Source organism: Grus americana, chromosome 5, assembly GCF_028858705.1.
Source record: "Grus americana isolate bGruAme1 chromosome 5, bGruAme1.mat, whole genome shotgun sequence".
Lineage (NCBI taxonomy): Eukaryota > Metazoa > Chordata > Aves > Gruiformes > Gruidae > Grus > Grus americana.
Window position 1 is genome coordinate 47,611,572 of NC_072856.1, and position 25,934 is coordinate 47,637,505.

The following is a 25,934-nucleotide window of genomic DNA, read 5'->3' on the forward strand; positions in this document are numbered from 1 at the left end:
AAAACAGGAGCCCGTTTGCCTTTCTGTCTTCTACTTTAGTTCTGAGCAGCACCACGTCTACTTACACTAGATCACATCCCAAAGTGAGTTTGCTGCCCTAACTGTGTGGTTCTTTTTTTAATCTAATTATGTCAGTAGGGAGCTCTCAGGGTTGGGGGAGGAGTCTGTTTTCTAGATTCCATTCCTTAAATGCATTTTCTGCTTCATACAGCTTACATATTTAACCCATGGATATGTTGGCAAAATCTTCAGAAGTTTTTTTTCCTCCTACACGCTCCATCCCTCTGATGGATCATATTCTCTGCTTCACAAGTTGTTACAAAATACTTAATTCAACATGAATACTGCCTCCATTGTTTTCATCGCCCACAAAACCAAGCAGGCTGTTCTTTTGCATTGCCTGGAACGGGATCCCCTGAGAAATAAACATGCTTGGCTTGTGCTTTGAGCATCTTTTAAGCACTTTTAAGCCATACAGGCTGTGTATGGCTTTGGTTCATTTGACGTGAATCATCCTTCCGTCAGAGACGTGTCACAATCTGGAACGTCTAAGAGTTGAGTCTGAGCAATGACTCCTTTGTAATCTAAAAAATGAAAGGAGGTTGAATATGCACCTCACCTGTGTACTTCCTGACAAAGTACCATCAAGGGCAAAACTGGATTGTGTTGCAATACCGTAGGTGTGATTATTATTCTTCAGACCAGTGGTTCATCCAAGCAGGATCCATCTGAACACGTTGCAGGATCCGGGGTTGATGATGCTACAGTGGCCTCCTTGTGTGCAGACATATCTGTGGACATATTTTTCAAAGTCTGTCCCTTTAAGGGATGTCACTTCTTTTGTGTCAGATTAACTTATGTTCTGCCCCAGTTCAGTGTTTGCCAAGTTTTAATGTCAAAACTTGCTTGTATCAGAAATAAGGAACAACAGAGGAGAGGTTTCAGAAAAAAAGCTATCCACAATAAATCCCAGAATATTTCAAGTTTTCTGCCTGAGTGGTTTTGCTGTGTCCCTCATTTAGGATCTTTCTCCCATGTTGTATCTCATGTTAAGGCCTTGACAGGTTGAGATACACACTCAGGGGCCTTTTTCCTTGGTGTTTTCAGTTAATTTGGAACTCAGCAGCATATATGCAGTTATTAGTTATTTTCAGCATGCACTTCTTTGCATCTGTCAACAGTAAATTTAATTTGCCATTCTGTAGACCATTTTCATAGAGCTCCTACTAAGAAATAACTTAAATAATTTTGTGCCAGCTGCAGATTTGTTTCTTTGTTATTTACCTCCTTTTCCACAGCATTGACAATTACGTGAGATGAGGCTCCTTAAGCAGAACTTCTTCATTGTTTTCTTTGTCATATTGAAAAAAAAAAAACATAATTTTGTTCCTATTTTCTATTTACTGTCTTTTTTTATCAGTTTCTAATTCTTTACAGCACTTTTTCTCCTATTTTGATCTTTATAGTGTCTTTTGGTAGAGTGCTTTTTAAAAAGGCCCTTTGAAATTCTGGCTGACACCTGTTTCTTTTGTCTGGTGTTTTGTTATATCTTCGTAGATCCAAAGAATTCTAGTACGTTTGATTACTTATAGAAAGAATATTGGGTTTACATTATCATATTTTAATAATCTATGACATTTATTTCTGTGACATTGCCTGGCAATGAAGTAAGGTTTGTGCAGGCACCTCATTCTTAGGAGCATCATGTATCTATCCTCCAAAAAAAAAGGAAAAAAAAAACCCAGTATGTTACCTTCTAGTACTGTAGTGACTGTACTCTGTAGGATAATTTATGAAAGGTTGCATATTTTTGCTAGCAAATCAACTTTGCTTTTAACAATTAAGTACATAAGTGTTTTTAGTATCACCACAGTTTGTATTTTATTCTGAGAATAATATATATTAACCATTAATGTATCTTTCAGTAGATATCACAGCTCTTTGCAACCGTTTATGGAGTAAGCTACACAACACTCCCATGAGATGGTAGCGTATGATTATTCTTGTTGTACAAATAGAGAAAAGCCAGGCCTGATATACATGCCTTTTCCACCTTTTGTGCTCCAGTGCAGTACCTTTGTGTGAGCTGTAGACTTAAGACAGTTAAATTTTCTTTCTATGTTACCATTTTCAAGAACCAATCTAACAGGGGAAATCCTTGTGATTAGGTTATGGCTCTAGAGGTTTAAAATCAGCTGGAGAGTCATTTGAACCAAAGTTGATTGCATTCAGAGAGCAGGGAGTGTGCATGCCCCTCATCAGCAGTGACAGTGGGAGACTTGAGTAGCTTCTCCAAAAATGAATTAGGGCTCTTCTGCCAGTGCTCTGAAGCCCTCAAAGCAAAACCAGACCTTCCTTCCTACTTTCCTCCTCGTGATGTGCAAATCCTTGCACTTCTCAAAGAAACGAGTTCTCTTTGGTTGATGGAGGCACAGGAGTGGAATAAATTGAAATGGAGTCAAGGGAGGATGCAATACCAAACATTCGCCAAACATGGAGGGAAAATTGAGTGGGAACTTGAAGCTGTGGGCCATGATGTGGAGCGATTTATGCTCAGAATTGCGCTCTGCAGTTGGCTAATATTGAATTGTGAGCAGTGTTCCTAATACTGATTAGGAAAGGGGTCTGGGTATACCTATTCCATCAACAGAGGGAAAAGTTAAATCAATGAAAGGTTCTGACTTCCTTCTTCAACTTTCATGTAAATGGAGATGAAACATCAATAGTGTCAAACATTGTTTCTTTGTGGCTGCTGAAGCTGTTTGACCCCTAAAAGTTCATCTGTCTATGAAACTAACTGAACCATAGCATCCACCTGGATCTGAAACTGTACAATGGATTTAAAGCAGAAACAGCTTTTTAGTGAGAATTTCTGGTCAGACCACAGATACCACACTAAATCCTGTAAAAGTATCAAGGAAGCTAGAAGCGAAGATGAAAAATTGTGAATAAATGATATGTCCAAGATGCTCTTGCTTCACTTTAGACACAAGAAAAAACGGAAGTTCTAGTGCTGTGGTAAAGAGCTCTGAATAGGTAGATCAGATTGGACAAGAGTCTTATTTTTTTCTGTTTATTTTTCCATCCTTTCTACCTGAAAAGACCTTGTTTGTGAGATCTTCTATGTTTATCACAGGCAGCAACAGTAAATGGATAAAGACAGGCAGGATAATGATTGATCTCTGAAATGGCTCATTTTGTTAACTAAATTACAGGTTGTGCTGTGGACAGAGACAGCTGGCAGGCAGTGTTGCCCAAGCACCAACCCTCACAGAAAATGAAATGTGTACTTGCCTTTCATTAGTGCACACGGTATCATTATCACCATTGCCATCGCGACAAATGTGATGATTATATGTGTCCCCTGAGAACAGCTGCAGACAGAATGGGTGGACTGAGTAGCAAAACAAGCTACCCTGCTATCAGGAACTGTTTGGCCTGCAAACAAATCTGCAAACATTTCAGTAAGAGGTCAGACAATTCTTGGATGAAGTTTGCAGTTGTCTAGACTTCTCCCATTCTGGGATCTCTGAGCAGTCTACAGCCATTTAATAAAAACAATGTCATTCTCATTTTAAAGAGAAAGAAATTGAGGCAAAAACGCTATCGTGCTTCCTGCAAGTTACACAGCAAGTCCCTTGCAGCATAAGGGGTAGGATCAAGATCTTCTGACCTGCAGCTCTCCAATTCATTTGTTCAACCATGATTCCCTTCACAAAAACGGATGACTTGCTCTTTCTCAGGAGTAAATGCTTCTCCAGCTGTCCCCCTTTACCTAGCAAGTAGAAGGCAGTGATGTGCTACTGATGCTTGACTTACCTTCTCAGTTTTGTACATTATTTTGTATATCTCATTTTCTTTCCCATTTTAAACTTTCCCAGGTTGAAGTATTTTAAAATTTTTGAGACTTTCCTATTATAAAAGTCTCTGTATAGCTCCACACATTTTAGTTCCTAATTAAAATCTAATTCATTCCTTGAAACTGTAGGATTATGTTACATGATAGCAATATTTATCATGTCGCAATCTGGTTAAACTTTGGTAAGCGATGTTGATCATTGCCTGTGCTGCCTAATATATTGTTGGCATATACAACTTTTCCCTTTATCATGCTGGGAGAATATTCAATGTTAGCACTCCTGCAGCCAACAGAAAGGGAGCTTGCAGAACCGTCCTTCTGCTACTACAAAAAAAGGTTTACCTTTATTTATGCGGAATCTTGATCTGTATTGTGTGGAGACCAGGGAATCTGACTATGCTAGCGTGATTGTCAGACTGGGTGTGCACCAGTCCGTCCTATGAGCTGTGTTTGGAACTCTGGGTGCTGGGCAGTTCTGTGATGGGGGCTCCACTGCACACAGCCTGCCTAGCATTAAAAGATGATGGGTCCAGACCTGGGAGTATTGTGGTGACAGTTCACGCCAGCTTGAAAGGTCCTTTCTGTCATGCTGCTTTGCCAGTCTGTTTCAATATCTTATTTTCCATTTAACAGTAAAATTAATGAAGTGGAGAACAATACTCATCCTCAGAGCTTAGCTATTACCTTAATTAAAAAGAAAATATTTAACATGACATTGTTAAGGTCAGCATGCCCAAATGTAACCAACTGTAACTTTGAAATACCATTTAAAACATATTTAATTCAGCACTCAGGAAAGTTGCTGATTTAACAATCCAGGAAACTCAGCTAAGATCACAAGCACTGTACCTTTATTAACATGAGTCATTGCATCTGTTCTCTTTTTCAGCTATCTCAGACACCCAGCAGAGGCACTGATCTGTGCTAGCAGTAGTATTTTGGTACATGGTGTTGATGCTTTTGTGGGTCTGCCTACTCCTTCATTTCCTCCATTTTTTCTTTTCGTAGCTTATAAGAGGCTTTTCAGGAAGGCAAAATTCAGAACATTTATAACCAGCCAGTCAAAAGAGGGGATTATCCCACATATACAGCATTGGTGTGGCCTCACGTTCAATACTGTGTGCAGTTCTGGGCCCCACAATTTCAGAAGGATGTGGAGGTACTTGAATGTGTCCAGTGGAGGGCAACAAAGCTGGTGAGAGGGCTGGAAGGCATGTCTTATGAGGAGTGGCTGAGGACTTTGGACTTGTCTAGCATGGAGAAAAGGAAGCTGAGGGGGGACCTCATTGCTCTCTACAGCTTCCTGAGGAGGGGAAGTGGAGTGGGGGGTACTGAGCTCTTCTCCCTGGGTTCCAGTGACAGGACACGTGGGCATGGTTCAAAAGTGCACCAGGGAGGTTCATATTGGACATTAGGAAGCATGTCTTTACCGAGAGGGTGGTCGAACCCTGGAACAGGCTTCCTAGAGAGATGGTTGACAGGTCTCATGCCTGTCAGTGTTTAAGAGGCATTTGAACAATGCCCTTAATAACAGGCTTTAACTTTTGGTTAGGTAGTTGGACTAGATGATTGTTGTAGGTTCCTTCTAAACCAAAAATTACCCTTCCCCTTGTTGTTCCAATCGTAGTGTACAATACAAAAAAGCACTGCGTTCTGCTATAACTTATTCTGTGTAAAGCCCTAAAAGAGAAAGTGACATGCACAAATGGAACTGCAGAATGCTTTTCTCAAAATTGATTGTCACAGCATAGTCAAAAGAGGAAAGTGTTCTGAGATGTTAGCGGTCAGGACCTGATATTGTGGCTTACATCCTTTCTGGAAAGTGACTGATCTGGATATACTACGGCCATTTTAGTTGGACAGAAAATAGTTCATCTTTTTGACAATGAAGAGTGGAAATCTTTGATTTGTGTTCAGCTAGGAAATGTGGCAGGGTTAAGTGCAAGTTCCATTTGTGTGTCAATACAATTATAGAAAAGTGGCTTTTGCAAATAAACCACAGGTAAATCTCAGAAAATAATGCAATATACCCAATCCTCAACTGCTAACAGTGTTCAGAAGACTCGGAGGATCAATTTAAAGCAATAATTTTCAAGCCAAATTTGTTTCTAGATAAACCACCGAAGTCAAAGGAATGGTGCCAGGATTAAATAATTCCCTTCCTTTCTAGTTAGCAATTGAACTCAATCCACACAGGTAATAAAAGAAAATCCCAGCAAATCCCAGTCTCCAGCAAATGAGTTACAGAGTCTCAGCCCAAATGATAATGGTTAGAAAATTGCAAAATCCTCAAAAAATAGTCTGTGTTTAGTATGCACCGAGAATAAGTTAGAGCTCCTTGCTGGGCATCTGTCCTGAAAGGCTGAAAAGAGAATGGGTTGTAGGATATGAATCCCACTCCTTTTCCTAGAAGTCCTTCCAGAAGGTTCATCTGCTAGTGAGGATGGCATGCAGGGAGTTGTCATTGCGGTTTCTTGCTTACAGTCGGATGTTTTGGGGAGAAAAAAAAAGAATAAAAAAAGATAAAGTATTGTATCCTGCATGTCTATAAAAGTATCCAGAAAAATGGGGAGACACTTGGCACAGCTCCCTCTCTATCACTTTGATCAAGATCAAGACACAGCTGCTGTTTTTCTGATTCTCTCCTCAGTTTTTCCTTCTCTTTCTTAAATGTAGCTATTGCTATTAAGCTCTCTCAAAACAATAAAGCCTCTTTCATGCTTCCTTCCCATACCAGATCATTCTGTGGGTGAACTGTTTGCTAGAAAAGAGGGCAAGATTTTTAATGTTCCCTTTTCTTCTTGAAACGACCTACCTAGTTTCACAAAGAAAGAAATGTAGCCCTCAAGGCTGGGGGAAGTACATGCATACAATACCACCTTGAAGATTGCAGAACTGTTAACCACTGACTGTGATACTGAACCCACTGAATTAGGGTGACATCTTTAAGTGTTTAACATGCAATATTAAAAACAAAATAACCCCCAAAGAATCTAAGACTCTGTCACTTGAAAGAAGAAAGTGCATCATGGTAAAAGTGAATTGGTAAGTGCATTTTCAAAAGCACCAAAACACTGTAAGATGTAAATAACTTTGAAGAAATTATTTTAAAATATTTTTCTCCTATTCCATTGCTGTACTTATGGCAGGCAAAACTGTTGCATTCTAGCAGAAAACAGCTGTTTGAAACTGACTTAAAAACCTATAAATAATGAACATCACATTTAGAGTATGGCCTTTCTTCCAGGCACCCTTTGTTTGTGCTGCCAACAAACTCCAGAATAAAACACACCCAGCAAACTTTCCCTTGCCATCACGTAGCACATGCTTCAATGTCAAGAAGAGTCCTTATTAGAAGGACACCAATGTTATCTCCTGCGATGGTAATTCTTCTTATTGGTCTCTTGAGATAACACTGCCCAAAGTTTGGCAGGGAGATTAAGGGACGCCAACCTCTTTAGCAATAGCCATGACTGTACTGAGTAAACACTGTATACTAAAAAAGATGATAATGACATGTCTTTTTAAGATATTCGTAGAACCCACTAGTTACCAATTCAAAGTGGTTATGCTCTGTGTGTAATTCCAATTTAACAAACCCACATGTTTCATTGTGAATGAAAGGTATAAATAAGCAAACATAATAAGGCCATTTTTTTTAACTGGACATACTTCGAGAGTGTGAACATTTTCCACTGAAACCAACTTTTGTTGCTGTTTTAGAAAATTGTGTCTTCAGATAAAATAAATATCTTAAGTTTAGGCTTATAGATTGTAAGACCATTTCTGCTTTATCTCATTTTGTCATCTTTTCTGCTTCCTTTTTTTTCTTCAAAGGAAAGGGAATGATGAGAGACTTGGGTTTGTTTAGCCTGGAGAAGAGAAGGCTTCGGGATCACCTTATTGCAGCCTTTTAGTACTTAAAGGGGGCCTATAAGAAAGGTGGGGACAGACTTTTTAGCAGGGCTTGTTGCAATAGGACAAGGCGTAATGGTTTTAAACTGTAAGAGGGTAGACTTAGACTAGATATAAGAAAGAAATTTTTTATGGTGAGGGTGGTGAAACACTGGAACAGGTTATGCAGAGAGGTGATAGATGCCCCATCCCTGGAAACATTCAAGGTCAGGTTGGACAGGGCTCTGAGCAACCTGATCTAGTTGATGATGTCGCTGCCCATGGCAGGGGGGGTGGACTATATGACCTTTAAAGGTCCCTTCCAACCCAAACCATTCTATGAAAATAAAGACCAAGTGGAAGCATAAGTAATATGTCTAGAAATTAAAATGTTCTAACAAAATTTGGGTAATTAAATAAAACCACTTTAATTTTTTATTGCTTTTTCATTTTTCTACAGAAAATCTGAAAAGTTTCAAAGCCAACATAATGTGTTTTCTTTGAAATCTTTGACACTTTTCTTTCAAAACAGAACCGAAATGCTGAACCAGTTGTGCTTCCTGAAGTATTCTGGTCATTCATTGATGATCTCCTTTCATGCACTAGAAGAAGTTCTCTGTGTGTGTTTGAAGCTTGATGCTGAGAAGCTGTGCAAACCCTTATGAAACTTTCAGAGCCCTGACGTAGGAATTTGCTGTGCATTCAGGCTGTCATTTGTACCCATCTATTTAGGGAGACTGTAATTAGGTTAACTTGTGTTCCTGTGTGAAAAAAGACCATCACGATATCATGATACAGAAGCACAATCTGTTTCTTTTATCCAGCCTTAAAGCTATAGTATAGGTTATCCCTGCATGCAGGCAGGTGTTACTTAAATTGCCTGGAACTTCTTTCACTTATGTCATGTACTGTGTTCTCCTTTGGTACAAGAGCATGACTGATGTTTGGTGGATCAGCACAAGCTTCTTCATATTACTCATTCCCAAAAAAACCCTGTATCCATTTTCTGAAGGAGAGTCTTCAATTATTAATATTGTAATGGGGTACAAAGCAATTTGAGGATAGTGATATTTATTCAGAGGAGCAATGGGATTCCACAGAGATGAACTGGAACATTGTAGAAAGCAGGCACATCCTATTTCGTTGTATTTTTTACTTTTCTGGTATTTTTGCTGCTGTAATATGAGAAAACCTAGAACACAAGATAGCTATAAACACAGCGAATCCATGCCAGCATTCCTTATTTTTCTGAAGTGCTTCCACATCCATACGTATACTGTCCACTTTGTTTTGTTGGTATAGCTTTCTTTATACCATAGTCTGACAAGGCTCTGTCACAGGCATTGCACACTGATTTGCAGAATAATCTTTTGGATCCTGAAGATGCGTATTGTCCTCAGGTGCATTTCTTTGTCTGTGAAAGCCAGTGCTCTAAGAGGTAAATGGCTCTGTTTTCACTATTATAGAGTTTATGATGTATTTATTTTTAAATTGACAGTGTTAAAGTTTCTATTGAGCTGGCTGGTAGCTGCCCTTTAAAAAGTTGTTGAAGGCCATAGTCTGTCTATGGCATAGGTATAGCAGAGACATTGAAAGGATGAGGGTGCTGACTCTAAACTATCATGCATGAACATAGGCAGGCTCATCAGTAAGGTAAAAGCAAGAAATTTTTAATGATCTATTCAATAGTTGCTTATCAGGAAGGTCAACTAAAACCAGCTTCTCCACTTTTGATGAAAACATTCAGAAAATATCACAAAGCGTCTGGTGAAATCATTCTGAGATTTTACCAGACTCCAGAGAAGCCCCTTCCTGTTACAGTGTAGTTTGGGTCTTCTTAAATGACGAGGATTAAAGATGCCAAGAGGAATGAAACAGGAAATCTACTGGGAGGAGAAACAAGTCCAAACTCTGATATTACAAGAAGGAGAACCATGTGAGAAGAAAGGTTATCCAGGATTAGTGCTAAAACTGTTCAGGAGAAAAAGAGATGGTGATAAACTTTAACCCCACGGAACCTAGGTCACAGCTAGTGCGAGAGATTAAGACCTTGGCTTCAGTGACAGCAGTGGCTGGGTGGCTCTGTGATGTACAGGCCATCCTGTTGTTCTTTAAGACCTTTGCCTTACCGTTGGAGCTGTAGTGGGAGTCTCGCTGTAGGGACAGCTGCTGGTCTCCATCACCTTATGCTTCTGTGTATCCCACCAACTAAAGTGCCCAAATGACTGTTTTCTAAAGCACTTAGGTATCCAGGCTGCGGTAAGGTTTTAAAGGAACAAGCAGTATTCATAGCATTTTATGAGACTTTCACCCAGGCCAGCATCACTGACTGACTGACTAACTGCTGCCTGGATGCATCTACCAGAAGGGCTATTGGCTTTAGCCCCTTTCCACCTAAGGCTTCCTGGCTCCCTCTTTGCAGGTAGAGGTAAAAGGTGAGCAGTAGGAATGGAGGTGGGATCCCAGAGGTCTGGGTAAGGTATAGAGGTGCAGAAACTAGCAAGGTGGTCAACAGTTCAATCTGTCAGACTGGCTTGCTAGCCACCATGCTGCTTTGGTTTTAATTCCTTTTATCAGTAGTCTGCGGTATCTGCTTTCCAAGCCCAAACTCCCATGCCATATGCTGCCAATACTGTCCTCTGTCTGCATGAAGAACAGCCACGGACAACAACTGTAATAGCTGGCCACAGACATCCATCACCCTTATCTCTCCTTCAGTTTGTATTTCACACAATCAACCTGTTACAATTTAATCGACTCTCCCAATCAGCTAGTCAGGTGGGTAGATTGTGTAGGAAGAAGGGCTGGGGAGTTGGGGCTATAGCCATATCATAGCAAAAAGATGAGATAAGGCACCTCTTACTCTTATTTCCCTAAATGAAATGGCAAGTTTTTAAAATTTGATTTCTAAAGGCTATGATATTTTGTGCTGAACATACAATATCAAGCTAAATCTTTTTTCAGATCTGGGTCCTCTGTAGGGCTTTCTCCTGAATACAAATGTCAGGGTTTGACCTATTAATTTCAACAGCATGCTGACAAAATAATGAATGAGAGGAACTCTGTTCTTGTACTTGGGTAATACTTACTGAGTGTTGCCAAATCACAGAGTGCTGGACAAAGGCAAGAAAATTTTTCATTCCAGTATGTAAGCACAAACAGTACAGTCTAAATCACAAAAGTCCTGCAGCTTCAAGTTCCATTGGCTATTTCAGTTTCCTCACAAAAACTCTGCCCTGATCAAGGCATAGACATGTTAAGTCTGTTTCTGTACTGGTCTTACCTCCCATGCCCTGAGCTGCCTTTACCCCAGTGCTCCTAATGGTAGCTACAACGATTTACGAAAAGAAGGTTGTCTGTACAGGTGGGCCTTGGCACTTCCTGAAGGCCTGATGAAACATAGCTTCTTCCCACAGAAGCTAATGTGAATGAGTGAGTGGCCATACAGAGAGGAAAGCTGAGTCGAGGAGTACATCCTCGTGCTTAATTCACTTGTGTTTCTCTCTCACTAGATTTCAAAGTGTTAGAGAATCTGGAGGACCCTCATCATCTAAGGGCAGCTGGGATTGCTATAGGATTAGAATCTCAGCACAGTCCTAAGAAGGCAGTTTCCTTTGATATATAGGTTGTCCTTTCAGATCTTATAATGTTTTTCCTAAAAGGTACAGAGGAGAGGATATCAGAAAGAGGTACAGAAGCTGAAACTGTGACATTAATCTTCTCCTTACTCTCTACTCCTTCCCACACCTACTATGCCAAAAAAAATAGTCCTGGAAGTTCTTCAGCTTTCTATATGACATCCTTTCCTAATAATCAAGGTTCGATTTGACAGCAGGAGTTCTGATCTAACCAACACAGTACAAACTTGGCAAAGTTCTCTGGCCGGTATCTCCTTGCCAAGCAGCTTTACAATAAGCAAATTCCACAACACACAACAAATATGCAAATAGCCAAGTCGTAACTTTTTCCCAGTGGCCCATCTTTGTTCAGTAAAATTCACATCTTTTCTCTGTAGGAAAATTCAGCTTCAGTATAAGGTGCTGTTTCCAACAAGGTTCAGATGCAGACTTTTGGTGAAGATGAATGTAAATAATGCCTTTGGGATTGGAGGGGCCAAGTGCCGCTTGGGGGTAGACACGCTCAGGTTGAAGGCCCTAGAAATGGGCACCACAAGTTACTAGATGAGAGATCCCCCAGCAGTGGATCACGGGAAAACATGCATTGAGCTAGATGTAAAGGCTGTCAAGGAAAATGGGAGAAATCTATTTGAATTTCTTTAGTAGTTAGTGCATCCTACACATACGTAAAACATGAATGTTTGAAATGTTCTTTGGCAGCAAAGTCAAGGTAGTGTAAATGACAAGGTGCTGACCTAAGAATTTAAAGGATTTTTTAATTATTTGTTCTGTTCCTGCAAAACTTTGGCAAGTCATTTCTCTTTGTCTCTGCTTTCCAACATGCAACTGGTACTGGTGGCCTCCTTGGGGAGCTGTGTGTTCAAAAGCACTAAGTGCTTCTCTTTTTCCATCGCTGCCCGATATTCCACTATTCCTTATCAAGTAGTGTTCTGTCATAGAAAGGTATTAAAATCTGCAGAGAAATAAATTATTTTGGGTAATTAGGATATTTTCATTAGAAATATGTTTCCTATACTGCAGCGTCAACATACTGTTCATATTCATGTATATTGTAATCTGTATTTTCTACTCCTATTCAAAATCTTAGGAAATCTTTTTGATTCAGGATTGGAAAAGCCTTCTGCTGAAGTCCAGCCACATCTCGAACACCACATGACACTTGCTTTAAAAAAATTATGCAGTTTAAAAAAAAGCAAGCTTTGAAAAGCTAGAAATAACCTGTTATTGAATCCAGGCACTGTTTGTGTTTACATATATTTTCCTCATTATCTTGGCTGAATGGAGAGGCCTATTGAACCTTAGCTCAAACCTTTTGCTTGTCTGGAAAAGAAGACTAACTACTTTGTTTACAATATGCTGTTGATATTATATACAGTTCATGAAATCTGTTTTGTAGATTTCAAAAGGAACATAGAACATAGACCCTGGATGCATTAAATTCTATTAGAATTCCATAAAAAACCCACATTGAAAAAGGAAAATATAGTAATATATAGTGCTTAGTGATATAATACTATTGAGCACATATTTTTGGAACATTCTGAAACCCTACAATACTGGTTATGATTAAGGGTAGATGAGAGTTTACAACCAAATACACTTAAGGCAAAACCAAGTTTAAATGGATTAATTTTGTCCAAAGCCTCTTCAGCCCTTGCGGTTCTGTATCTACTGCGCTTGGGTTAATTGGATGGTGGCAAGTTGATATTTGCGATCACCTTTCCTGTCGGACAGCAGTGTCCTTTTTTAATGCCATCTTCTTGACAAGTGCTCACTTTTCTGCGGGTTATGGGTTGAGACCGACAGCCCTGATTGCTATTACAGAGTGATATATGCTGTGCCTTTAGCCCACAGACATCTCACAATTGTACCAATGCTCTTGATAAGGAAGCCTAGGAGTTAAGGTACATAGTTTATTCCACACTGCCTGTAAGTATCAGATCTTTGATGCCGTATTTTGTCTAACTGCCACTTTAGCCTCTGTCAGCGTAAATTGTTGGCGATGTTGCCCGGTGGATTAAAACTCCAAGGGAGACATTGTGAGATGGATGGAGATATTTTCTCCTGGAAGATCTCTGCTTTTGAGCAAGTTGCTTGTTCTTGTGCCCTACTAAAATGTGACTTGCTACTGCAGTCATTTCTTTATTGAGTGGATGTGACATTTTAGCAGCTGGTCACATTTTTGTCTGAGGAGTGAGTTACATGGCAGCACTTAGAAACGAATGTAAATGCCTGCTTTTAATCAGCCAACCTCTGTAATGCAGGAGTGCAGTAGCTTGGCGATGCTTTGAGTTTAAAATGCAGCACGCGGTATGCATTGGCTCAGTCCTTTAGCAAAACAGGAGCCAACGTCAACATTCAGAACAGTTCCTCTTTCTGCCCTAGTCCAGAATCATACCTAAAAGATATAATTTCACAAAACTTTCCAGGATATACTATTAATATTTTCAAAATCAGAATGTTTAATCCTTATTATAGTTGGAATTCACACCATCAGATAGAGCAGGTTTGTCATGATGTGTATTGTAAGCTGGGAGAACAAATTAGCCACCTGAATAATGTATTTGCTAGTGAACCAATGGATGAGTATCACTTTCTTAATTCATTTTGTGTTCTGTTTCCCTAGGAAATGCCCTTTTTCAGCATGCTGCTAATTTCTGTTTCTTTACTTGCATTATGATATCCCTACACGAGAGAGATTAACAGCCTCATGGCTGGAGCTTCACCAGCTGTGTAACAACAGTTGTTTTCCACAAATTGTGTGGCCTAAACACACCTGCATGGATTTCTTGTAACATTTAACTGCCGGGTAATTGACTGGCAGTGTACTGGTGCTTTCTTAGGTCATGGGAAGAAAAGGTTTAATTGGGCACACAGTCCTAGGCGTTGAATAGCACAGAAGCAAGCCTCTCTCTTAAGATTGCTGAATATCACTGATTACTAGGTTTGCTCAGTGGGTGTCAGATTTAAGTAAGAGCAACTACATGTGCCACAGTGTTCCCCAGATTTTGAGGAAATGGGTTTAGGGTGAGCTTAGTACAAGCCTGGCCATGGTAATGATGATACTGTACATCAGAATACTTGGCTTGATACTAATTATTTGTACTGCAGCAACATCTGGAGGCCCCACTGGACACCAGGGCTCCACTGTAGTAGATAATATACAAATATACTGTTTGATAAGCCTGTGGCTTCATAGTATAAGACAAAATGTGTGGAGAGAACAGAAGTGGCTTGTTCAAGGTACAACAGAGCAGCAGTAAAAGTGGAAAAGAAATATTTTCTTTCAACCATGTGCTCTAACTAGACTCGATTACCTCTATGAGTGAATTAAAATTTGAAAGGTCTCGAACTGTAGTGATGGTATCACCTTATATGAAATATAGAAGCTTCTGGTGCCAAATTAATTCCTAAGTGTAATTCTGTTGATGTTGTGTCTTAATGTTACTGAAAAACCTGCAGTGATACCCAGCACCTGATAAGAGCTTTATGTATCTGGGCTGAAAAAAGCAAGCAGCTTCTGTATCTCATACATGCTTTTCTTTGGCTGAAATATCTTGTGTGTGATGTAGTACTTAATCACTCCTGACCCTGGTAGAGCTGTCATAGCATTGAGCTTCTTGTCTGGTTTTTTTGCTTGTCTTCACTATAGTTTTGTTTGTAAAAGAAACTTCTATTAAACAAAAGACAGATTGAAAGAGGGAAAGACAAAGGGAGAGAAGGAGATAAAGTAAAATTAAAGCAAGAGAAATGCAATTTCGCATCCCACTGGTGACTCGGTATTTCTGTGATATTGCAAGGGGTTTTGGTCAAAAAAAAAAAAGGTAGCCTGTGCCCCACAGTGGATGTGCCATTTGTCAACTGGCAAAAAATGGAGGGCAGTTTGGCAAGCTTAGTAAGCTCTTAACAAGGAAGTTGGTATACATTTTACTTCCACTGAATAACATAATGTGTCTCCAAACGAAAAGTAGAGGTCATCTTTCAATACAAGGGAGCACTCCTGAGTAAGACTGTTGGTCGTGGTAAATAAGCCTCAAATGCGAGCCTCCATGGTAAGACTGTGGCCAAAAGATACGATGTAGTCTTTGAACATAAAAATAAAGTGGTCGTGTATTTTCTGTAAACGAAAGTTAAAAATTTCTGGTGTCTACATTTGAAGAAAAGTATTAGTAAACTGAAGGAATTTTGGAGGGGCATGGGGAATATTAAATGAAAGACTGGAAAACCTGCTTTCAAGTGAGAAACTCAGAGAGCTGAGTGGTTTTCCCTTATGCTCTGAAAAGCTGGGGGAAGCAGTCACAGTCCTCTGCTCTAGCATTTTCTTGCTCTGAGGCAGGACTAGGTACAGCAGTCTGGCCCTGGCAGATGTTTATCTAAACTACCCTTTCTAAACCTTCAGTGAAAAAGATGAGATTCTCATTAATCTTTGCCAGTTTCAGTGTTTCACCACTTTATAAAATGAATAAGAATCTGTAAGAACCTTCAAGAAAATATTGACTTGATCACAGTCTTACAAGTCACTTACAGAAGTATGGTGCTAGATGGTTTTTCAATATAGGAAGTAAAAGTTAAAAGAAACGGTAGTGATCTGATTTTAAGGAACTGCTGAGCAGGACGTTATATTCACATTCTTGTATTCAATGTCTCTTGATTGACTTTCCTCCCATGAATTTGTCTATTTTTGAATGTAACTTAGGCATCTGAAACATCCTGTGACAGCGAGTTGCACAATTTAGTTATATACTGTCTCAAACGGTACTTTCTTTGCTTAAACTTTATTACCAAATGATTTTATTACATATTTGTAGTTGAGTTATAAAAAAAAAAATAGTGCTGAATCATCTCTAATTTTTATGGTTTTATATATACAATTTCGAGTGTGGTACTTTTTTGAACCTTTTATATCGCCTCTTTTTCTTTTTGAGACAGCCTGTACAGATCTGTGTACTGTGTTCAAGAATTAAAGTCAAAGGTGCACCATTAACTTATAACAGAGATTTTTCTTTTGTACACTGTTCTTTTTTTGTTATAATTCTTGACATTCCACTTGCCTTTTTGACCATGTTCAACACTGGGCCAATCTCATCAAAGATGCAGCTTCAATGACTGAGGCTTCTTTCCTCAGCTGTAAATGTTCAAATCACAAATAAGTGTTGTTCTGAAATATATCCTATAGTTCAACAAAGAATCAATTCAGACAAGATATATGGCCTCATATAAAATTTTAGAGCAGACTAGATTATAACAATTGTCCTTTTTAGCCTTATAAATTATGTATCTGTGAGAATTGCTTCTTTTAAAAAACATGGCTCTGAAGGGCAATAATTTCTATTTATTTTGTCCTCTGTGTGTATCGTTCTCTCTGATAAATAGGTTTGTAACTGGCAGTTAGTAGATCTGGTTCAGCACCTTAAAGAAGCAGTAACAAGCAGTATATAACAAAAAAACGATCTACTGTTCCTTATAATAGCTTTCAAAAATTGGCCAAAATTAGCTGGCCTATGTACTTCCTTTCACCTTAATAACATATTTTTCTTGTTTCAAGATAACTGTAAAGTGTTGGAACCCTGATTAAAAGCTTCTAAGTGGGCTCCAGTGCCTGTCATTTCTTTAACAACATTTGCTGCTTTTGTCGATTATTATATTTGCCAGGGTGGCTGTGCTGGTTCTTGAGCATGCTTTCCCTGCCATCATTATGCGGATGAAGATCCTTACTGGATTTCGTCCTTACTGGATTTCGTCTAGTTAGCTCTCCTTTTACCCAACTCTAGGGTTTTGTATATATTGAATTCTGATTGCAGGCTTACCTCCCAGTGGTATTAAAAATGGCATTAAATATGAGCAGGTGGAGTGGAGTAGAAGTTAACTGCCTTATACTCTGTGCTGAATACAGCTTCCAATATTTCCCCTTCTTAAATCCATTAATACACATACCCTGGAAAGGCCTGTCCAGCCATGCATTTATAGTTGGAGCTCAGAAGTGTCCTCTGAGCACACATGAGTGTATGTGTAAAAGTTCAGATAAAGTGATTCGAAGTTGTAGTAATTAGTGAATGCCCTCTGTGGAATATACATCTATACCTTCAGTTCTCCTGGATACCTCACTACATTTAGCACTGTTGTGCAAAGTCCCCCAAACCACAGAAGGTGAGCAATCTGACATCTGGACTAACATCCAGCATCAAGTTTGAGGCAAAACAAAAATAAAAACCAATCAGACAAGCAAACAAAAAACCTAAAAATAGTTAAAGAATAAAGTGGAAAAAATTCCAAAGAGCGGGAAATGAAAGTTCAAGCTCTTTTCAAAAACATAGACTGTAAGTCTGAGGAGCCTAAGTAGAAGGAAGCCAGTCCAGGAAGAGTAGTGCTTGGGGTCATAAGAAAACAAAGCAATTTTCCTGAATTTAGAGGGTAGCAGAGTTGAAGTGTATGCATGTGGCATTTGGGGGGGGGGGGGGAAGAAAAAGCTTACAAAACCTTCCTACAGTGCAAAATGGCTTGTTGTATTACTGAAAGAGCTTGTATCACTTTCAAATGAGAGCAGGAAAATCAGCAGTGGTCTTCAGGAAGCAATAACTAGGAATATTGTCTGCCAGGTTTGGGCTGATGTCTAGTCATCCTGGAACCAGCTAGGGTGGGAGGAGGAGGAGGCAGTCTGCAGAGTAGTGACTATTAAAAAATGATGAAGTAAAATGAGTGTGAGAAAACATGGTTATCTTAGGATTCTGGTCAGATTTCAGTTATGTTTTATAAATGCTTTTTTTTTCTTTTACATTTAGTTTCATAAAAAGAAACAAAACAACATAAAGATACTTGGATGAACTCTGCTTCCACTTGCATCAGTAGGAATCGAGTTTCCTCAACAGAATTGCTATCGATTCATATTGATGCAGTTGAAAGTAGGATTTGTCCTATTGCCTGGGGTTCTCTCTCTTGTTTTTGGTGGTTTTTGTTTGGTTGTTTTGGTTTTTTTTTTTTTTAAATGAAACGCTTTCTGCACACAGAGAACAGCTATATACTTTCAGTCTGTATGATTTGAGTTTTAGATTAAAAAAAAAGAAGACTCAAAGGTAAAGCCCTTTTCAGAGCACAGTGCATGTGGCTGTTTGTGTATGCGTCCTCTCTAACACACTTCAACTCCTCATCTCCCAAAATCAATGCCACTCCCATTTGACTTTGTTTCCACCTGGTCTGCTCCATAAAGACAGATAACTTCAAAATTTAAAGGCACAGCATGGAGAAAACAAAGGCCTGACAATTTGCCTGCAGACAGGCTCTAGTTCTCCTTGAGTAACAAATGAAGAAACATACCTGCAAAAATGTCAGACCACAGAAATGTTCCTGAGGTCCCTTCAGAGGGAAGGAATGAGTTTCAGAGGAGTTGAAAGTAGAAGCTGAGAAAACTGTAGGACTTTCCCTTCTTGGATTGTAGTTGCTCTCAGGGTTGAAAGGTTTGGGATCGTCAGGATATCATCAGTGTTTAAGTAAAATACATCTGGATTTAAAAGGCTTGTAGAACTTGTGAAGATAGGTGACTATCACCCCTCTGTCACAGATGAAGAATCTGTTTCATGGAAAGGTAAAAGTTGCCCAAAGTGAAATAATGCTTCCTTAAGCACAGACGCTAGCAATAGAGTGCAGATCTCCTCAGCCATGCTGTAGATTAGCCCTCTCATCCTTTAATAATGTTGAAAAAGTTTTGGTAACAGTGCATCTAACAAGAAACTGTTGCCAGGAGCCTGTGGAAGGACATGGTGTAGAACAGAGAGGTCAAGGTGAGGCCTTGTCCATTCTTTTTAGTACTTTGCTTGGTTTTGGTTTTGTAGTATATCTACAACCATTCCATTATGTAATCACAATTATTAGCCTGAAGCCTTAGAGGTATCATGGCAGAAGTTTATCTCCAGAAGGACTGTGAGGAAGTGGTAATGTGGCTTTTGAGGGCAGCAATTTTATGGGAAAAATCAGCAAAAGATAGATTCTTGAGAAACTTTAAAAGTCCTTTTTGGCACAGTAGCCTTAAATAAAGAAGGGGAGAAGTAAAATACAGATTAAATGCTGAGTTCACTTCATTATTTATAAACAAAATGGTTCTCAGTTTTCCAAGATATAGTGCCAGCACTTGATGTCACTTGGAGGTTTCAAAAACATTAATTAATGGTCACCTTTTCATAGAAAGTGTTTGGGACAGCCCAGTGAATACCGATGCAGAGAGGAAAAAATGCACGCTGTCTGTTAAAAGCCTCTTGAAGCCTTTTGGGGCGTGTAACTTGCACACCCTGTGTGGTTCTATTCAGCTTTTCCTTTGCTCGACGTTTAGGACTTTCTTTCCTCTAACTACAGAATAAACGTTACAGATAGTGGCTCAAAGGTAAATCTTTCTTTGTCACATACTTACTGGTCTCGTTAATACCTGTGTTTGGTAACATGGAAAGAAAATCTTCTGGCTGAATGTGTGTGGAAAGGAATGAAAGGTCATGTCTGTCATGAGGTGTTAAAAGTTTAACGGTAAAGTTTGTCTTTCAGATTTTGAAGGAAGGTAGGTCTTGGTAAAAGCTGCTTTTAATGAGGTGTTGTGGTGTAGGAAACTGGAATTGAGGAGATCTTGAAAATAAATCATGGATTTGCCCCGTGTCCATATTCACTGTTCTTTGCTGTAGGATTTTCTTTGTGTTTGGCTTTACTTTTTTTTTTTTCTTCCTACCAGGAATGCATAAACTAATTGTTGCTTTTTTCATAGTGTCTGGTGCCCTGGAGATATAAAATATCATAAATAAACTATATCTTGAAGTCTGTTTGTGCAGTTTGGCTTCAATAGCCCTGCTTTCGGAGTACTTTGTTATATTGTGTTTTATCCTGGTAATTGGAACAGAACCATTTTTATGACAAGCTCCTACTCCATCCAAATAACAGTATCACAATCTGGCATAAAGTTGTGCTTCTGCAAAACTCATGTTAAAGAGTTACAGGGAGCTCTGCCCAAGGGGAGACTGAAGAAAGCTGGAGTAGGCCTTCAGTCAGGCCCATGGTTTTTTTTTTTTTTTTAAAGACAAATTTTTGCATTTCTCAGTTGCAACAAGGTGTTACACTGGTTTTAGAGGGGTTTTGTTCCCTTGGCTGTGGGAGGGGGTGGCAATCTGCTTAGGATGAGGAGGGCACCAGTTTGCTCGTTTCCCTCTGCTCTCCGGCAGACTAAAGGCCACTGGTGGTTTGCAGTCCTCTGCTTCCAGAATCTTATCTCTTTCCCAGTTTGTCCTCTTACCTGTGGGTTATCACTAGCCCTATAAATAGGGTTTTTCCTTCAAGGCTTGGGAAGGGGAATGGCGAAAATCTCCTTTTCCTCAAAGGAGAGGGAATGGTGAAAGGTGCTATCTCCTTTTCCTCAAAGGAGAGATCAGAAACATTTTCTCCTTCCACAGGGGAGATAAGTTAAACTTCCCACCATCCCTTTTCCCACTTGCAAGTTTTTATCTCTACCTCGTTAAGCCTGCAGGGCTTGGAAGTACGCAGCTTTCACTCTGCTGAATACCTCTTAATGCCTTCCTCTTCTGTGGTGGTGGTGATCTGTTCCATTAGACAAGGCGCAGCTCTCCATCTTACCTGCATACGCCATGCCTTCACCACGGTGGACTCTTTTCAGAGTGGTCACAATTTGCAAAAAAAGATTGATGTATTGATGGCGATTGAAAAGCTGTATGGGACGCTGATTAGAAAGCAGCACCTTGCAAAACCACATGGAGTCAGTAGCCAGGTTACCTGGTCAGTAGACATTCTTTGAGTCTTTGTGCAAAAATTAATCACTTGTTCTTTGCTGTGCATATAATTATATGGTTGCCAGCAGAAGATTTAGTTAAACAGTGTTAGGACATCACTTAATATGTCAAAGAAGTGGTAAAGCTGTGCCAGCAATGGTTTTATCTGAAATAAATCTCTGTTCACTGAAAACTCCCTTATTTTGGGGGTAGCATAAGAGAAGAAAGTTTGATAGTTTTCAAGTGGTATCTGAGTTCATGCATCTGCTGGGAGCAGCAATCTACTTATCCCATGTTACAGTGAAAAAAGGTAATTGATATCTTGAAGGGAAGTCCATCTAAAGCATAGCAGCGTGAATGTACATGACGCTGTTGCTATCCAACATACATTTAACAGAGTCTAAAATTTACCATTATAATGAGAAAGATACCAGGGTGCTTAGTGATATAGTGCTAAACTTCAAATAGTTGAAACAGAGTCCAAATTTTTGATGACCTCTTCAGCTACAGGACTGTTTGTTTTCCTTTGCTAATAGCAGTGTCATAGTCTGAGGACTAGGGGGGATGGTGTTAGGAGAAAAAGTTCAAAAAAAGAAGGATGTTGAAGATATGAGGAACTTGGGAAAAGGAACTTGTGATGACTGTTTTGGTATGAGTGAACTTTGGAATGTAAGCAGGAATCAGGAAAGGCCTCTGTGAGAAACTGGAAGACTTGGAGGTTTTAAGGAAAAGATCTGTTGATACCAGGAGACTAGAGTAAATCTAGGACAGGAATCTGAGGTGGCCCTCAAGTACAAGAGGACAGGTTTCTTTCTTATTGCTGAGATTTGCTGATGTGAATGCAGTGAAGTCAGTTAGGGTAACAGCCCTGAAGGATGGAGTCCTCTGCCCACCAAGCAGATATGTAAGGCAACAACAGTAACAAAATTGTCTTTTGCCACTTTAGTATGCCTCAGTTTTGTTTCAAAGAGGCTATATTTGGATATGAGATGGCCATCTACTCTCTTTTCTTGTTCCTTCCTTGATTTTTGAGACAGTTAACAAAGCTATTGCCAATTTTATAGTATTGGTGGCTAGCAAATGTATTGGCTTCCTATATGATACATTTTAGTTCTTCCTGTCCACACCAGATTTGAATCTGTGCATACACCTGATATGCCTTCATAAACATTGACACCAGTGTACTGTGCCTCTCCTTGTTGAGAGCTTGAAGATGCATTCCTGTTAATTGTATATTGTATAGTGATGGGAATTTCTGGCACTGTTTAAAACAGTAGTACTAAACATGGATATCTTATCTGAATATACTCTGAGTGTGTATTTTACAATCTAAAGTCACTGAATATGGTCATTACTTGGAACTACATGAGGGGAGTTGCAGGAGGAAGTGTTATGGGTGTTATGGCTGGTACAATTGGCTTTGCCTACTTCCCTTTCAGTTGGTAACTGGTGGAAGGTTTTGGGAAAACACTATGGTGGACTGCTTTATTGGTAGGGCACTGCTTGGGGTGTAATGTAGAAAAGTAAAAGCCTATGGCCACTCCTGTCTTTTGAAAATCTGGAAGGTTTTCCATTTGGTTTAAGAGCGATTAGCTTCCCTCAGGTGGTCAAAGTCAGCTAGTTACATTTTTGCTCCCTTCTAATTCCATCCATCTTGTACCTGCGTTCTCCCTGCTGGATCCCATGGTTATTTGTTTTGCAGTGGGGGCTGTTTGCTTCACAAGCAGCATAACAGAACAAAAAAGTTGGGATACAGCCTGCCTGTGGCTGCATTTCAGATGACAATTGAATAAGTGACTACTAATAATCAGTAGAGACGTTGCTCAGATGACTATATATCCACATCTCCTGTTTCTTACTGCCTGATTTCTCACCTGTCTTCTGTGATGGTTTGAGGGAACAAATGAGTCGCTATGTTCAGGTGAATGCTGCAAAGAAGAGTGTGAAAGACAATGTTTGTTTTGAAGCAGAGCCACTGACACGTCCTGACAAAGCTCAAAATGATGCTTCTGTGTATTCTTCAGTGCCATCTACCGGCACAATTACCCGTTAGAGATTTATAGGCCAAGAACATTCTCCTAACAGGCGGCAATTTACAATTTGGAGTTTTTTTCTTTTGGGTTTTTCTTTTCAATTTTTTTTTCTTTTATTTTAGGAGCAAGGCAAGATTGGTGTAGTCTTCAATATTGGCACAGTGGACATCTCTATTAAAGAGGAAAGCACACCTGTAAATGATGGGAAGTACCATGTGGTACGCTTTACCAGGAATGGTGGCAATGCCACACTGCAGGTTGACAGCTGGCCAGTGAATGAACACTACCCAACAGGTACATACTTTCCTCTCTTTGTTTTTCTCTTTTATTGTATCTATACCTACAAAATAATGTTTAATAACAACTGGTTACTATATAAATCTTTGTTGATTCATCTCAATAATAAATTGACTAGCCTGGCGGTGCATATTCTGTCTGTTGGAAAAGAAATTAACGGTCCTTTACACTGGAAGAATAAGCATGCCAACTGTGTGTTATGATGCACACAGATCCTGCTATTTCAGAGGTCTCTAAGTGAATCCTGGTTCTGCAGAGAGTTACAAACTGATTGAACAACAGACTTGGTTTTGCTACTTGTGATATTTTATAACTATTTAAGGGAGAAGAGTTTTGAACAGATCTTACAAAAAGGATAGGTAACTCTAGCCACACCTAAGATACCATCTATATAGATACAGAGTTGAAGTATAAGGAATGTGGAAGATTAAGTTGCAAGTATCTGAACAGACCTTTTGCTTGCCTCATAATTTTTCATCATCTGAATTTCACTCTCTCTTTTAGGTTTGCAGATGTAAAGGTTGACACACAATCTAGCCAAAGCTGTCAACTCTTAGTTGACTTTAGGTCAAAATGCAGTGGAACAATTTAGTATCTCTTTGGAAATCATCACCCTAAATCCATCAGGAATAGTGAACAACTGGCTCTTGAATCACTGTCCCGTGTTTTATCCCACCACTGGCAAATCCCAACCTCATGACACTATTATATCACCATGCTAAAAGGTCAAACTCGCTCCAAGTGAAAAACAGATTGCTGTATGTGATGTTGATAGATAGCTGAGGCTTGGTGATGTCGATGGTTACAAAAGACAGGAGGAGCACAAGGAAAGGATTCCAAGGTTAACCACATTCTTCTTATTGTCCAAGATCAAGCCATGGTCGTCTTGTTGGTTTCCAGTATTAAGTCTAAGCAACTTCCAGGTCTTCCTTTCTAGGTTGTACATAACTGACCCGGGACAGAAGGAAGAATTCTGTGATAAACATGAGACAATTTGATAGTTGTGCAGAAGTTGCCCACAAGCCACTTAATCTCAAATTATGAGAAATATATCCTAATTGTTTATGTAATGTTACACTAATAAATTACTCCAAGGGCATAATTTCATCTCTTTCACTTGCTCAGAAAGTACACAAGAAAGTTTTTAATATAAGTGATCTGTCCTGTCATGATCTCTACCAGATATTCCGCATGACACTTTGTCAGTGTTTTGGTGTATATGCAAAAGAGTACATTTTAATAATTATCCTCATTTCTGTGAAATAATTGCTTTCCAAGACTGCCATGACAGACATGCTGAGTTAGACTGTAACTCTGTTATCCACTGGTTACAGAAGGAAGCATGGCTAGGGGAGGCCCAAACTGAGCATCTTTCTTCTGCTCCTTTCATCAATTATTTTGTGGTAAAATACCTCTGATCCAGTTGGCAGCCAATTATAGTCAGTAAAAACCCCACAAATAAATTTTCATCTCCTATTACTTGCTGTAGTAAGTCCCTGGTGTAAAGAAACAAAATATTCAGCTCGTTGCTTTAGAGATTTATTTTTTTTAAAAAGGGAAAATAAATCATACTCAGAGAATACCTCAGTACCCTCTGCTTCTGTCTTGGCTAAAGATATTCCTGTGTTTTCATTAGAAGATGTATGGTTTTATAGAAACAGCATTAATCTTATGTTCTGGGCTAGTATTGAGTATATGCAGTTGTTCCCCAAGGGAAAAGGACACCTTTATATTCCAGACACTTTTTTCTTTCCATGCATGTATTTCAATTTCTGGCTGTTTGTAGATGATGACGTTTTCAGCCTGTCCCTGTGAAAACAAGGCTTATGGGATCATACTTTGTGTGTGTACATGTATCTCCCTACTTTTTTCCAGTTTCTTTTAAACTGATTTTTTAGCTAAATTTAAAAAAGGGGCAAAAGTTTTAAAAAAATAAAGATCCTACATGGCTAGGGAAAATAACCAATGGAGGAGGGCAACATTCCAGCCCTCCCAGAGGAAAGGGCTGTGGCTTGATCTTAATTCCTGTTAAATACTAGAATATCCATATAATAAAGAGGCATTATAAATGCCTCAGATTAAAGAAAAGCTTCAATGAGAGAAGCCAATAACTACAGGAAACCAAGCCTTATTAGTTCCATTTTCTGGGGAATTAATGGTTTGAAAAAAGACCAAGCAGGAGATTTTGAAATGAATAATTCTTTGTCTTTCACAGACCAAACTTGCAGTAGTGTTTCTCATACTGAGTACAAGATCAAACCGGTGTTCAGCAGAGTTTCAACTCTGTAAAAAGCTTTGTGGTTGGGTTGACCCAGGCTAAACCAGCATGTTTCAGCTGGAGACTCCAGAAACTGCAATTGGTTTCAAACATCTGTAATAATAATTAAGGAATCTTGTATTTTATGCGTCAGATCACTCCAATTCTGGAAACAGAGTTATTTGTAGTGTTTAAAAACCATCA

At 39.3% G+C, this 25,934-nt stretch overlaps 1 protein-coding gene across 9 annotated transcripts in view; it reads left to right on the top strand.

Annotated features, from left to right (window-relative positions):
• Positions 1-25,934, top strand: part of NRXN3 (neurexin 3) — a 1,025,935-nt gene that overhangs the window by 864,574 nt on the left and 135,427 nt on the right. For all 9 annotated transcript variants that reach the window (XM_054826970.1, XM_054826962.1, XM_054826963.1 and 6 more), the window contains one exon: positions 23,299-23,470. In XM_054826970.1, coding sequence (XP_054682945.1) covers positions 23,299-23,470 — 172 coding nt within the window. The remainder of the gene's footprint in view (positions 1-23,298; positions 23,471-25,934) is intronic.